Here is a 16,023-nt window from a genome sequence, read left to right on the forward strand (position 1 = left end):
CAACATCATATATCTCCACTGACCCAGGAACTCTGTCAATAATAAGGCCAACTGATTTGTTGGTGTCTGCTTCATGGTCAAATCCCTGCAGCCAGCCCGTGTTGTCAGTGCCCGTATTGTCTTGAGAGGGTGTGCATCCTGTTCACATGTTGAATCGGTAGATTGCTGTGTTCTGGGATTCATTTTCTAGGAGTCCTCACTCTGAGACTAACTTTTAGAAAGAATGGTAAGGTCAGCATGGGTTCTGGAATGTCTGCTTTGGCTTTTTATCAGAATTGTCACATATTTCTGTTGATACACTTTTGGCCTGTCCTCTGCTTAGCTCTTCAGTGTTGTAACAGGCAGGTCAAATTGTTACACTTTCTTGCTCCCTGCATAGGGATCCCTCAGCTTAATGAAAAATAAAACTTTTTAGCATCTGGCCATTTTTTTTATTCAAAGAGGGCATTCTTGGTCACCATTTCTTCTGCCAGGAAATTATGTTGCAATGTGGCTCCTTGTAGCAGAAAAAAATGTTTCTCTGGTACAGTATATCCCAGGACACAAGCACTTTTTTTCCCCTTGCCAAAAAACGTATCCAGACGTCATGCAAAAGCAGTAGTTTTTTCAGTCTTCCCTTACTGGGATTCAGGCTTTAAAAAAAAAGAATCCCTTCATACTCTGGAAGTCAGAACTCTCTTGTCCTTTTATAATAAGAGAACTAAGCATTTTGGATGGTTCTTGCTCTTTCTGCGTTGGAAATAACAGCTTTCTTCATTACCTCTTGTCCAAGCAGATAACTTAACTTATCTTCTTGAAACATGTATTGAGGTTCTTGATTGACTGATGGGATTTTGAGTCATTGCACAGAGATTTGCTCAGAGCAACATACACTGCCTCTTACAAATTTCTCAACGACTGTCACTCGTAGACTTCAGACCTAGAGCTGTGCTCATTCCTTCATGATTACTGAAGCATTCAGAACAAGACTGCATGCAGTTCAGCTGTATTGAGAATGCAGTTCTCAACTAATTATGGGCCCCATTTGACAGGATGCATGCGGGAGATGTTACCTGAATTATCCTAGATTATGGGCAGACATCTGACGTGTTATTCTGTTCAAAGAAAGGACTTCTCTTCCCCACCCCCCAAGAAAGATGTTTGGTCTGTGTGATGGTCTGTGTTTCTGAAATAGTGCTTAAAATCTCCATTTGGAGGGAAGATGTTGGAAGCACGTTAGGGCTTACTCTACCCTTTTGAAGTATGCCACAAAGGAGAAGCTAACTAGGAGATTGATTGAGATCCATTGTAGTTTGGAGGCAAAGTATGAATTGACACATGGCCAACCTACCTCAGAGATCTAGTTACTAATGTCTGAGTCTGTCTGACATCTCTGCTTGCCTTTTTCTTACTCCTCGTAAAAAGAGGTTGCGTGTAAGTCCAGCTGTCAGCTTCTTTCACGTCTGGTGTGGGAGGTGAGTTGGATCAGATACTCACTGCTCACATGTCAGAGGTTAGTAAAGAGAATATTCCTTTAAAGGTTGCTGTTTGTTTATTGTCATAGGAAAGTAGTCTGTTTGAGATTTGACTTTCCAAAAAGAATATATATGTGATTGAGTGTACTTGATAAAAGTGCGTATGTTCTTTGATCATCTTCAGCTTTCTAAATTATAGCTGGGGATAATCTTCTTTTCCCCTCACTTCATTCTTTTAAGTTTGGGGAAAAAATAAAATATATATATAAAATTGTCTCTACTTTTGTTTATGCCATTCAAAAAGAGGTTAACTATTAAAATGAAGAGTTCATAAAATTACTGTTCATCATTAGTGTTTCTCAAATGTCTTCATAAAAATGAAGAACATCAGTTGTAACTGGTTGTTTTGCATGTGTATTTTATTTATAAATCCAGCAGGATTTTGTAAAAGATGCTGACAGCTAGGACAGATCAAGGTGATTCTAGACATCCATCAGGGCTCATTATAACTGGGTAAATAGATTCAGTGTGATAGGAGCATTTGGAAGACACTTGGGAACAGCTCACTTCACTCCCTGTAATTGTATATGACAGTTTGTATGTTCGTTGATGTGGTGGGGAATGCTAATTTATGTTTTTACATCCTACCACATTAGCTCTGTCAGAAATTTCCCCATTTGTCTTTCTCCACAGATTTCTGGGGAAAGAGGATTTTTGCTTGCAGTTCTCTCATAGAAAAGCCTGAGTGGGCTGTAGAAAAAATTATCTTTGGAAAACCCCTATCATGGAAAGGGTTGAAGTTTCCATGCCGCTCTCTTCAAATCCAGTTGGACAACATGGTTTATCAAACACTAGTTACTGGACTTGGCATAGGCTAATATGGCTGAATCATACTGCTTTTATGATATCCAGGCTCAAATTACATAACTGCTGACTCGTTCTTCTCCTTAAATCTCCAAAATGTTCCTTGGTTATAGAATCGGGTGAAAACAGATGTAATCTCATTCCTAAAAATATCTTTCTGGGCATTCATTTAGTTTCCAGCAATGTTCAGTAAATTTGACAGATGCCTTAGAAAATTTTCCAAATATACTGAATGAAATTTCAGCAGCTTAGCAGCACTCTTTGGGATACCTAAAAGCCGAATAGGGAATGTGAAGGTATTTTCCTGTTGACAGAATTGACTCATGCATCAGGCACCATTTCTGTACTACCATAATTGTAGTCAATTGACTTTTGCTTGCTCCGTCTATATCCCATGCTTTATCTTGCAACTTACCTGGGAGCTATTGTTGTAAACTGTTGAGTCACCTACTGGGTTGTACTTGTACATACTTTTCTGGTACATACACACGTGTGTATACACAACTATGTCCCTTGCTGCAGACATCACTGGGTTTGAACCTGCTGGGGATGGATGCCGCAGAGGAGGAGGCCATAGTAGGAGAAGAGCAGAAGGTTGGGAATAGGAATTGTCCTGTAGAAGTGTGGTGGGGAAGTCAGGATGTCTTTCTAGTTTTCCTCTTCATTTGGAAGCTTTTCCTTATTCCCCCACTTGTACTACATATTTCTATCACTTTTCAAGACATCATGGATGAATAAAAAGGGATTTTGCTTTACTGTGAGTTCCAATGAGAAGAAAGTACCATGACCTGCAGCACTTTCAAAGAAAGCGATGTTGCTGCAGTACCCAAACGCATTTTGATGAGCCATTTTCATTTTGTAGAGGTTTCTGAGCCATTTCATGTTCCTATTGCTCCCTGGCTCTGCACAGACACTTGAGTGCTACATTGCCATCTCCCTTCTTTGGGTTTCCTACTGATGTAGGGTGGCAAGGAAAAATTGTGATATTAGTGTGGAAGAATGAGAGGAAGCTCTAGGCAATTTGGATATATGTGTATCTCCTGGGAGTGGGGATTTGGAGATGGTCAGAATTATGACCGTGCTACTTAGCAGGGATACAGGAACGTGAGAGTCTCGGTGCTTGAAGGGAATGTAGTGAGGAGAGGAGCAGCAAGGGGGAAGTATAGGACTGTCCAGAGGTGTACAGCCCTTGGAGGGCTTTCCCTCATTTCACAGTGACATTTCTGTTGTTATGTCCCTTCAAATTAAATGGTCATCTGAAATATTCCTATGTTTTTTGAGGATGACATAATAATAGTGTTACCTCAAAATTCAGAATTTAGGTTAGATTTTGCTATTCTGAAAAGGTATGAGGTGCCAATAGGCTACCATAACTGTTTAAAAATAAGAAAAATAGCCAAAGAAATGCATGAAAAATGTGAAAATATTTTTGGTTGAAACTGGATAGAAAATAATTTTGTGGATTAAACATATTTTTTTTTCATAGTTATATTCTACTAGCTCAGAACTGGGAAATTAAGTATATGTATAATGTTAACTACTATTACATACACATTAACTGTGAAGCCTGCTCTTGGAAGGCCTTGAAAAAGCAAGCAGGCAAAGTGTATTGGCATCAGCAGTCATTCACTGGTCACTTGACCCATCCCCCAAAACAGGGGCAAAATTCCGATAAGCCTATCACGGCAGAAAAGGCTAGCAGCACTTTCTGTTTCCCGAGGATCCACCTGACATACAAAAAATACAATTCTAATTTTAATGAGTACAGCGATCTTTTTTTTTATGTGAGTTATCAGCTGCCTGCTATTTAGAATTTAGAATCTACATTGGTCTTTGTGATTCAGCTGATCAAGTCCCTCTCTATGTATCCCCTTCTTTTCTGAAAGAGTTGTAAGATGGTTAAGTGATCAGATTAGCTGCATGTTCTTAGGTGACTGGGTGGATCAGTGTCAGATTAGGAGAAGGTGGAGCCAGATCCTCAAGAGTAGTTTTTGAGGTTTTTTTGTGAAACCGCTGCTTCTAAACTTATACTGTTCATTCAGGGGGTTAATAACACATTTTTCTTTCAGCTTTATTAAAGGAAATAAGTGAGTCTCTGTTGCAAAATGTATTCAAGATTTATAGTTCAATCAAAACTCATCATACTTTGTTACCCAGATTTTTAGGTGGATTTTCATGGGTTTTTTTTGTTTTGAAGCAATGTATTTACCTACTGAAAATAAGTTCCAAGTATGACAACTTGGTATTTTTCATTATCTCTCGTCTTTAAAACAAATGAATCAAAAGGAGAAAAAAAAAAAAAAAAAAAAAAGGAAAAAAAAAAGCGCTTTATTAGAGCTCATCTTTCAGTGGTCAGTATTTGGCCAGCCTTTCTGTTTGTGACACTGGATTTATGCACTGTTTTCTAGTGGAATTTAAAACAAAGTAACTAAGCTCTGGGAAATGGTAGCACTTTAATGTATGTAAGCTAAGATAATTTTCTGAGCATTTGTCTTGAAATACATTGTAAGTCTCTATTTGTAAAAGTGCAGCTGGAGTAGCACAAAACCAATAATGCTTTTGGAAAACTTAGTTTTCAGTATTTTTATATATATATATAAAAAAGTTTACCCTGTTCGGGGGTACGTGGTCTCTACTCTTCCAAACTTGTTCTTGTTTATTTTGTACCTGCTCTACTCATTTGCAAGTAATCCAGCTTATTCGATTAAAGTACCTTTAAAATCAGGCCCATTAAGATTAGAAGAAGTATTCTGCTATATATAGTCCTGATAGACACTATAAGGCGGCTTACACAGGTTTTAATCCTTTAAAACCTCGCTCCTGATCTTTAATATAATAAAATTGTTTGTCTTCCTTTAAGAACAGTTCAGCCTTTTACAAGTTGTGAATATGTGGTAAACCTTCAGCATTTTTGGTGAATTCACTTCAGTAGTGGCAGGACCTAGTCTCTTTCCGAGTTTTGCGGGCTCTGCAGGAGGTGTTCTTAACTAAATACAAATGTAACTTTTCTAATCTGTTTTGAAATTCTGTGGCCTAGTCTTTCAAGTGATTAATGAGGTATAAGCTCATTACACATTAGAGTGCATGAAAGCCACTGATAGTACGTGGAATGCATTGTGGTCTCTCTGAGGTCATGTTAATATAAAACGACAAGCGTTGAAGCAAAGTAATATCTCCTCAAAAATTATTTATGATGTTTTTATTGTGGTCCATACATTTTAATAGGTAACCTCTTTGCTAATGTTTTTGAGTGGTTGCGCTAAACACACTATACTCCACAACCTCCTCTGCTAACTGAAATTTATACTACAGTCTGTAACAAGAAAAGGTGTGCAGAACTTGAATGGTACCTATGAATTTATCAACTACCAGTGCAGATAATCGAGGGATGGTAGCAGTACGTGACTAGAACTCATAAATACAATTTCAGTCAGCTGCATACTGTGACAGTCCAGCCTCACAAGCTTAGAATTGAAAACAAATGGAAGGTCAATACAAGATCAGTGTGATGGTGGCCGTTCTAACTCACTACCAGGCTCCATTTCTGAGTGTGTTTGGAGGCACTATGAAAAGGAAAATTGAGTATTCTGAGAGTGGAGAAAAGAATGTAAATCAGTAGTTATGTAAAACTGTCAGCACAAGAGTCCTGCTTTGACAGATCCAATGGGTCCTGCTAAAGGAGGGCTTTACACAGACAGATGGGAAGAGGGAAGCAAGGGGCATTCTTCTTTAATTAAAGTGAACTTTTTCAGCTCTTCATGGGTTCAGTATATGTAAGAATCTCTGTTTCTCAGTGCTGTGCTGCCATCTGTTCCCTGTGCACACATCCATGCTTCCACGAGTTGCTTTCCCTTCTGTGCTCTTTGCTGAATTTTCCATCCCTTGTCATAGTCTTCTGTTCTTTTGCCTCATTTGCTGGAATGTATGTTCCAGACCAAATTAATTTTCATTGTGGCCTCTTTTTTTCTCTTCCCCTGACTGTGTACACTGTTCACCATGTATCTGTTTATCACTGTCCTCTTGTTACCCACCAGATCAGCAGTCCAGGAGAGTTTCACTGCTCAGACCCTTTCTCTGAAGTTTTGATTTCTGTTAAAGTAAGCATTGTCATGGAAAACACTGCATTTTTCTAGGTAAAAGCACTTTAGGAGCTCGGGAGCAGAGGAATCTTCCAGGATTTCCTAATTTTGCCCCCCTCCTCACTCCCGCTCCTTTTTTTCATTGCTGTGCAGTACGTACAGACATGAAATAGAGCAGATTTATTCTAGTTTTGCACCATCTGCTTATCCAGTATAATTTTGAATTTTAAACTTGAGCCCAGATATATCCATCCAATGTTCTTAACAACTGATTATGTGTAAACCAGAGTTAGACTTTGGTTTTTTTCTTTTTCTTTGGTGATGATGGGGTACTCTTGGATAAATGCCATGAATTGAAGCAGCAGATGCTTGTGCTTCCTCAAGCTCTACGTTACGATAGCAGGTACTACTCCCTCTCTGCCCCTAAACTTATTGGAAACTTTAAGAAAATTCTAGCCAAAAAGAGATACGTTGTTACTGTGTTCTTATTTTATTGCATTTCATGTTTGGCTTGCTGACTGTTACCCTTTATTTGATGTATAGCTTCAGCAGCTTTCCTAAAATTCAGAAGATTAGAAGAGATCATAAATTAAGTCCCATTCCCTTCTGTTGTATATACATCAGGTTTCAGATCCTGGTCACGTTCTTATGTGAAAGGACAGAGAGTTTGGATTATGTGGGTTTTTTGTTTTTTTTTTTTTAATTTTATTTTGTGTGAAGAGCTTCTCCTGATACCATAGTTCTTATTAAACTACCATTTGTGTTTTGATGTCTGTGGAAATTGGAAACATATTTGTAGATGGAGTTCCTATGACCAGCCTACACCATTTGGGTTAAAGTCAGCTTTTCTATTTCATTTAAATAGCTTATGGCCTTTCTGTCTGGTTACCCTGATCACGTTTGACCAGAGATCAATCATATTCCTTCTCAGCCAAGCTCTTAATTTTCTTTTAACCAAGAAGACGGTGTCCTTTTTATCTCATTCACTGTGCCTGTTCCAGCTCCAAATTTCTGGAATGCTGAAGTGGAAAAATAAAACTTAAAAAAATAATAATTATATTTATGTGTGCATTGTATGGCTTTGTCACACTTAGACATATGGAAGTTTATGGTGTTGTTCACTGTGATTTAGGGGAAAAAAAAGATGAATTTTGTCATACACTATATATGTAATAGAATGCATAGCCTGTAAGAAAGAAGGGAATTGTAAAGAAAACAGTTCTCTATTTGGGAGAATTTAGTGATGCTAAGCTGAGTGAAATAGGGAATTTAAACACACAGTGAAATTATGTAAACATTGCAAATACAGGAGGATGGGAGAGTATTTGAAGGAAAGGTATCACTCTGTGCTTATCTAGTTCTCATCCCTAAATACTTGCTTCTGTAGTCAAATAAAATTGCATTTTGCATGGATCACATTTGATACACCCACCTCTCAGATATGAGTCTCCAGTCTTGCTACCAGCTGTTGGCTGTTGATGTTCCCCTCTTGTAGAGCGCATAAGATGGAGCAGCTGTGGACAGTCTTCTGACTGCTGTCCTGCAACTGCTTTGTTATGTTTCACAAACTACCAGATAGCATCACTGTTCTTCACTTTAATAAGAGATTGAAGGTGCTAAAGACAATTGATATCCAACTCTTCTTAATCACAGAGACAGAAATATAACCTTTCCTAAACAGATTAGCAGAGCTCGCACTTTGCTCTGTAGTGTCCAAATTGAACCGAGCCTAATTAGTCAACAGGATAGGTGCTGATCCATTGGGTACCGAACTGATAGTGTTTTACCGATGCTATCAAGAGTCCTGCTGTTGTCTTATTTTCTGTCTCCAGCATTAGTTTCAGTACCACTGTATCTAATACCTAGCTTTCCTTTTTAAAAAACCCAAATCCTGTCTACTTTTCAGCTCCAAACCCAATGATTTTGTGATTTCTATCCATCCTGTTCCTCCAAAAACCTTCTGTAAGAGGAATGTAACTCAAATTTTTAGATTGTTCGACATCAAAGGAGCTCATCACATTCCATCTGCACAGCTTTTCCTCAATATGGCATCTCTTAGCACCCCTTCTTTTTGAACATAGAGCCTTCTCAGTCCCAGCCCAATAGTTTCCTTTTTTGATTTATTGGTATGGCAGGAGCCTCTATCCTTCTTACTCCTACAGATGTCCTTGTCACTCATTCAGCACTTACTTCCCAGGAGTTCTGATGAGAAAAACTAAATTACTCCAGAAATCTGCAAGACCATCAACCTCAAGATGATACATAAGATAGAGTTAAGCAATAGGAATAGCCGCCTCCCCATTGACTTTCTTATATACTACATGCTATATAGGAGGAGATCTGATTCTTCCAACAGATGATGCATGATACTTTCTTAACAGGAATTTTTAGTCCTTTCCAGTAGCTATTGCAACTGCAGATATTTTCAGTATTCAACAGGCTGTAGCACAAGGAAAAGCTTGGATTATCTGGTGTTTTCCATGCGTACTTTCTTTCTTGCAGGGCACAAAAAAATCTGTTATGTCAGAAATCTCAGCTACCATTCTTGTAGTATGTTTGAAGCTTAGAACTTTAATCTTCCAAAGCACCCAAGAAACACGTGAGAGGCTTAAAAGGTTATTTCTTTGGTATAAATGAGTAAAATGAGGTGACTTACCTAAAGCCATGCAGTGCAGGAGTAGACTATTCTCTCTCTGCATCTGTGTCCTTCCCCTAAGGGATGTTGTGTTCTAAAAAATGTCGTTTTCTTACATTCCTCTTTGGTTTACCATCCTGTCATCTTAAATTCTTTTGCTATTAGTGATAGCGCTGGTAGTGGTGGAAATAATGTTTTTGTTTCTCTTGTCAAACAGGAGATCAGTCTGATTTAGTGCTGGTAGATTATTTGATCGGAACTTCGTAAAAAAAGGTTTTTGATGCTGTTTTAAAAACAAAGATACTATCTTAAAAAACTACTAGCTTTTGATTTTAAAGGGTAAAATTCCAGGTTATTTAAGAGACTGTCCATATTGTTGCAATCTGGATAGGGTTAATTATATTGCTAGAGCATCAGATTTACAGTTACCTTGATGAATGAAATGATATACCAGAAACTGGTTCACAGAGTATTCTTCTGTAACTTAATATTTTTTTATTTCTTCTCTGGTTAGTCTGTAAGTCTTGGTTCTCACTGTCTGCTGATGAGTGTGTGGGGAGAAAGTGCTACAGAATGTAATATAAGTCATTTGTGGTATTTAGGTTACTGTTGAAGGAGCCTTAGTTGAGAGATTTCCTGAAGATTTTTGCATTTTAGAGCCCTCTTTATCAGTCTTGCATTTCCTGAGTAAATTTGATGCCTGCAGGGAATAAGGGTGCAGCGAGGAAGAGCAACACATTACCCAGTTCAGCAGCTACTTGCTGCACACACCCTGGCTCTCCCAGTGTTGACTTGTTATAATCTGGCATCACGTGGTCTCCTGGCGAAGGGGGTGGCTGCAGAACGTTTCCTTTAACTGGAAAGGTTTTACAAGTGGTTCTGTTGATCCTGAAGTCCAAACTATTCAACTGAAGGAAAAACTTACTTGTTGAGTTCATATTTTATGCTGACAGCATGTAAGTACCTCACTTCAGGAAATGTTTGTCCTGAAGAAGCTATTACTATTTTACTGCCTGCCTTTGTAGCTAAAAGCAAATGCATTTAGCTTATTTTTATTAGTACACAGTGCTGCTTAAGAACACAATCCGTTTTTCCAGGATTAACATTGTACATAATTCTATAGAGGGAGTTTGAATCTCTAATGCCGTTTGCAAGTGGATCGAGATTCATGCCAGAATTCTGGATTTTTTTTTTCCTTTCCTGAGCTCCCATGGGAACATTGTCTTATTCAGAAAATGTTTTTCATATTTCCCACTGTGTAGTGCTAAATTCTTTATCTAATTCAAGTCCAGTAATTTTAAAGTATCTATGCAATAGTGTTTTTTCAGACACTTTTAATTTCTTAACATTTATAACCTAATAATATAGTTCTTGATTATAAACATGTATTTCAGGTGTATGTTCTGAAGTTTTCTTTTTGTCATGAGTTAACTTATCTGTATCAGTCTTTTTATTACTATAAGAATGATAATTGTTGGTAGAAATGCTTGTTTTAATTAGGAAAAAATAGTTACTGTGAACTACAGATTACAACCATGACATTTTTAAGTAAATGGATATTAGCTTGTGTTTATTTGCTTTGCCTAATCACAATTATTTCAAATTTTATTTCAGTTAATATTGAGAACTGTAACACTTCACGTACATTTTAATTACAAAACATGGGTTTTAATGTTGGGATTTGAGCGTTTTTTTCTTGTATTAAAAAAGCTTTACCAAATGCTTATTCTCTGAGATTTTCAGCATTTTTGTGAGTAATTTAATTGCTGAAGTTCAGAGGAAATTAATTGCAGTGCCTCCCTTTCTTACAGAATACAGTCGTTTTGAAGCTAAAATACATGATTTACGGGAACAGATGATGAACAGTAGCATTAGTTCAGGATCAGGATCTTTGCGAACCAGCCAGAAGAGATCCCTCTATGTCAGGTAATCATCTTTTTCACAGTATTGCTAGTGTGTTTTTCTGCTTTTCTGTAGACTTAGTATTTCTGTATTTGCATTTTTGCACAATTATTCACTCATTATTGAACTTAACAATTTGATATTTATATGAAAAATATATTAAAAATAAAACTTAATTTAGATCCATTAATGTAATATAGCTGAAAAATAAGTACTAGCTCTGAGAACCCTGTATGAACTTTAAGAGGGGTGCTATTGCTTTTTGTCCTGCCTCTGAGTGATGATAATCCTTCAGCAAAAACATATTTATTCTTTAACTCAGCATATGTGAAATCTTAACTTGGTTAATTCAGTTTGTGTTTTTGTGACAGTAGTCTTCATATTCTCCCTTGTTTGGTTCTTGAGTTCAAATTATAGTCTCCCTTTACTTAAGATGGAAATCTGTCAAAGCTTATTTCCTTCACCTTACTTTAGTTGTATTCTCAGCTTCTATTAAAAAAACCCTGATTTCTATATCCAGTAGCGTTTTACTATAGAATATTTTTCTTGGTAACCAAGAGAGCAAATGTATCAAAGCAAATGAACCGAATATTTTTCATTAACTTATATAGAATATGAATAAAGCAGGGTAAAAGGAAGTGGAAATACAAAAGAGCATGAAGCAGTTAAGGAAATTGGTGGTTTCACTGCAAAATTGTGGCAAGGTGCAGCTCATTAATATCCAACTAATGCCTACATTAGTTAACATATACTGGTAAAGCATAATGTTTCAAGTACGGAATGTGGGTGAAAGGATAGCGTTTTTAAAAATAAGTTGATTCTTGAGTTCTGGAACCATCTCATCTCTGGACTGAATAAGGACCAGCAGTAGCCTCTTGGCAGGGGCCAGAACATTTTAGTAGAGCAGGTGAGAAAGACTTCAGTAGTGCTGGTGCTTGGGTTAAACTTGGTTTAAAATTTTGTAGGACCTCACTGGCTTACCTGCTAAAATCCTAGGCTCAGGTGCTATTGACTTTTCCCATCCGAAGCCGGTACTGTTTTGTTGATGGTGCTGTACCTGTTGAGCTGTGGGAAAGGAGTCTATTACACAAGGCCGTTAGCTGAGTAATTGCGTGGAGGCTCAGAAAAGTCTCAGTGCTTTGCAACCTGTTTCTGAAGGCTCTGAAACAAGTTTAGCAAATTACTCATACAGGACTTCTGTTTAGATTGACTGTAACATGGAGCCCTTATGTTTTGACCTATATGGGCACAAGTTGGAACATAGGAAGTTCCGTTCAAATACACAGAAAAACTTCTTTACGGTTCGGGTGACAGAGCAGTGGCACAGGCTGCCCAGGGAGGTTGTGGAGTCCCCTTCTCAGGAGATTTTCAAAACCTGCCTGGATGCAGTCCTGAGTAATGTGCTCTGGGCAATCCTGCTTTAGTGAGGGAGTTGGACTAGATGATCTCTAGAGGTCCCTTCCAACTCTGAAGATTCTGCAATTCTGTGATTATTTTAGTGGCTTTATCTGGATTCTGTTTTTGCAGAGCAGATCTTGTTTTGTTTGTTTTTTTTTTTTACATTTTCTGCCTTAAATATTTTTGGGGGTCAACATTTCAGTCTCTAAATCTCTCTCTATGCCTTAAATACTCAGGGTTAGTGCTTGATATCAGTTATTCATGTCTTAGAATTTCCACAGGTGGGTGTACATATGGATGTTGTGGTGAGATCATCTTCCTTTCCATAATCCCAAGACTTGTCGCTATAGCCCTCCTCATATAACTAAGCCTAAATGGTTCTAAATGCTTTTATTTTTCTTGGTTAGCTATAGCGTGATTAGGATTCAAACAGCTTATGCTCATGTTCACACATTGGTCTGGTATTTTAAGCCAGTGACAAGCATTTCGTGTTTATGTAGCTTTTATTCCGCTGATGGAAGTTATCTCTAAATAATTGAGGTTGAGCTTTTGACTTTGCCAGCTGCAGAAGATGCAGCCTTCTCCAGGTTGTTGGCAGAAGCCTCGTGGAGACTGGTGATTCTCTTTCCAAGAAAGATTTTTGAGACTCGATCATCAGGTCTGTTGTAAGTCAGAACAGAAATGCAAAAAATTCCTCAGAAAAAGTACTTTTCCACCCACATCTCTTAACAGAGGGTGCTGCTAGGGCTTTTGAGATCTACTCTTGTCATCACACAAAAAGATGCCAAAGACTGGTAGGCAGCTTGGTAGACACAGGATGGCTTCACATCTGTTCTGTCTGGTTTCTGGTGTAATTTTGACCTCACTGAAATAAGTTTTATGAATCTATTCACATATTGCTAGATACTGACAGAACATGTTAGTTATCCAGCTTATTCCTTACTGTAAGTCACTCTGGTATGATCATTGTGTACTTTTAATTGTATGAATTTAAAGCCAATTTTAGTAACTGATGCTATCTTCTTTCTCTAATATTTGGTTTTGGATATGCCTTGAGGGATTCCAGTTATATAACGTAATGATGAATTAAATGGTAAATCTAACAGTAAAATGTTCATAGGCATTCCACCACAATTGTAGAAAACCTGTGAAATAAAAATACTCCAAAATAATAATCTTTGGTGATTTCTCAAAATCATGGTAACAAAATGGCAAATAAAATCAGATACATCATTGTATCCCTGTAACTAAAACTTTATCTCTTTATGAATAGTCTGCCTGTAAACAGCGTTTTGGGGGTGTTATGTAATATTAAGGAAAAGACAGTTGTCTTTGCTTGAAAATACAATTTGAAGTACAATGGCAGATTTTTCTTCTTAGTTGTATGTATATCACTATATGATGAATAGCAATGTAACAGTCCTTGGAGGACAATACAAATATAGCAATTCAGCAACAGCCAATTCTTCATTTGCACATCCTGTCCCCTCTCTCTTCTTCCCCCCGACTAATTAAGATGTACTGATTTAATGGCCTTCTCTTACTCTTGTTTTCTATTTCTTTTGATCTTTATTCTAAGAAGAGAGAGATACTCTCATACGCTATTATTTTTGCATCTGAACTATATGTATATGCTGTCCTCCTTCATCTGCAGATTCAAAAAGCACGTGAAAAAGCGAGATACTTTCATGGCATCAAGTTTCTGTGATAATACGTTGAAAGGAAATAGATCTGTTCCATGCTTTATCTCACGTTGTGTGCCAAATCTGAGTCCATGCAATGTGCATAGAATTCAAAATTGGAAACTACTTTTAACTCTGTGCATTTTCCTGACCAGCATGATACATTACAAATTCAAACAATGGTGCTGATATCTGCTTGAATCAGAGCAGAAAATGGTTACATCTCCAAGTGGAAGAAACTTTGCAGTTTTGAAATCATTAGGAATTTTTAACTAAATCCATGAAAAATAAGGTCTGGCATTAGAAACAGGCCTGAACAGTGCAGTTGTCTACAGGAAGAGCTCAACTGGGCATCCTGATGTTATTCTGATAGTTCAAACAGCTTTCAGGGAGAAAGAGAGAACCTCCTTTATAAGCTGACCTTCATTCATTCTGAAGTGGTAAGATTAATCCGTGTTTCATGAAGTAAGACATGATGATGCTTTTGCTGCAGGAATTCCCGATTGCTTTGTTCAGCAAGAATACCCTAAAAGAAGAAATGCTTCAGTAGAACTTGGTGAACAGCCTATGATATTGAAAGTAATGAGTGTGTGTGGGTAAAAAGACATTCTGGAAAATTTAGTTCTGTTAACACAGCCATGAAATTTTCAGCTTTGAAGCATAAACACTCATAAAACATGAAACTGAACTTCAGTTTCTGTGGACTCGTAGGTGAAGGAACCAAGTTACCTTTCTCAGTGCTGTTTAGTTGCTGAGTAATACAAGGTGAAATAAAAGGGAGGACTTGGTGCTTTCTCTGTAAAATAACTTTTAGAACTTCTCATTTAAATTTAAATAGAACTTTAGAGTAATTATCACAGGACTGTGTTCAAAGCAGTAGCTGATCGGGAATACCAAATTTCTTTTTAAGTAAGTTTGTGTTTGTAACTTACACTAAAATGTATACATGGTATTGTTAATCTGTAATAAAAGTCTCCATACAGGGAGTTAATAGAAGAGATATATTTTTATACACTAGTCTGTAGATAAGTGTCATCTTTGCTGTGAAGTGCGTTCGCATTTGATGACTTGCAAGGCATACAGGAAAAGCCACGTTAGTCAGTTGGAATCAAAAGAGATTTTTGTTAATTCCGTTTGCTTTTAGGCTCACTTATGGTTCACAGGGTTCCTGTAAATTTTAGGTGCGTAGTTTTGTCACTACTGTGTGACACCCTATTTCATCTTATTATAAAACTATCTTTATCAGCTTTGACTTTTTTCCCCAATGAAATTATTTTTCTTGAAGTCACCTCACCAGAGGAAGTATTTGATGACACTGCAGTTCATTGTGCAAGAACTATTCAGTGTAACCATTTATCTAGTTCAAATGTTTTTATCCATTTGTGCTTCTGTTTCACTCATTCTTTTTTTTTCTTATGCAGTCAACACACATTTTAATGCCGTTAGGCTCAGCTCACTGCTCATATAATTTTTTTTCAAACTAAAACTTAGACGTTAAAAGTAGTGTTGTAGAAATCATTGCTTGAATGCTAACAAGAATTCTCCAGAAATAAATTTCATGATATATTTAATTAAATGAAAATGTACACAACTTGAATCTGCTTTAGAAATACATAGTGCATTATGTGCAGTTTGTTTTGAGATATGGAACAATGTTTGTCCAGAGTGCTTCTTGAAGAAACATGGGCAGAATAAATCCGGAGGAATAACTACTAGGTGTTTAATTTTCTTACCTGCACTATTTGGGCTATTTTATAGAAAATGAGGGTTCTTATTTATTGAAAAGAATCAGAATAGCTCTACTAATTTCTGAAAAATCTTGTAGTGGAGATTGCACTACTGAAGGAAGGTGGTATTTCAGCCTCCAAGCTCTTTCAAAATTAAAACCCTAAATTTTATTATAAACTTAACAAATGAAAAGTATTGCATATTTAAATATAGGGTGTATCATGACTGTGAATATTTCTGAGCCATTTCAAAATGTCCGTTTTGTGCTAGACTTTTTAGAA

At 37.1% G+C, this 16,023-nt stretch overlaps 1 protein-coding gene across 3 annotated transcripts in view; it reads left to right on the forward strand.

The window, feature by feature from the left end:
• DLG1 (discs, large homolog 1 (Drosophila)) overlaps window positions 1-16,023 on the forward strand; it is a 93,386-nt gene that overhangs the window by 51,429 nt on the left and 25,934 nt on the right. For all 3 annotated transcript variants that reach the window (XM_009883378.1, XM_009883379.1, XM_009883380.1), the window contains one exon: window positions 10,844-10,958. In XM_009883378.1, the coding sequence (XP_009881680.1) occupies window positions 10,844-10,958 (115 nt within the window). The remainder of the gene's footprint in view (window positions 1-10,843; window positions 10,959-16,023) is intronic.

Source organism: Charadrius vociferus, unplaced genomic scaffold, assembly GCF_000708025.1.
Source record: "Charadrius vociferus isolate BGI_N301 unplaced genomic scaffold, ASM70802v2 scaffold214, whole genome shotgun sequence".
Taxonomy (NCBI): Eukaryota; Metazoa; Chordata; class Aves; order Charadriiformes; family Charadriidae; genus Charadrius; species Charadrius vociferus.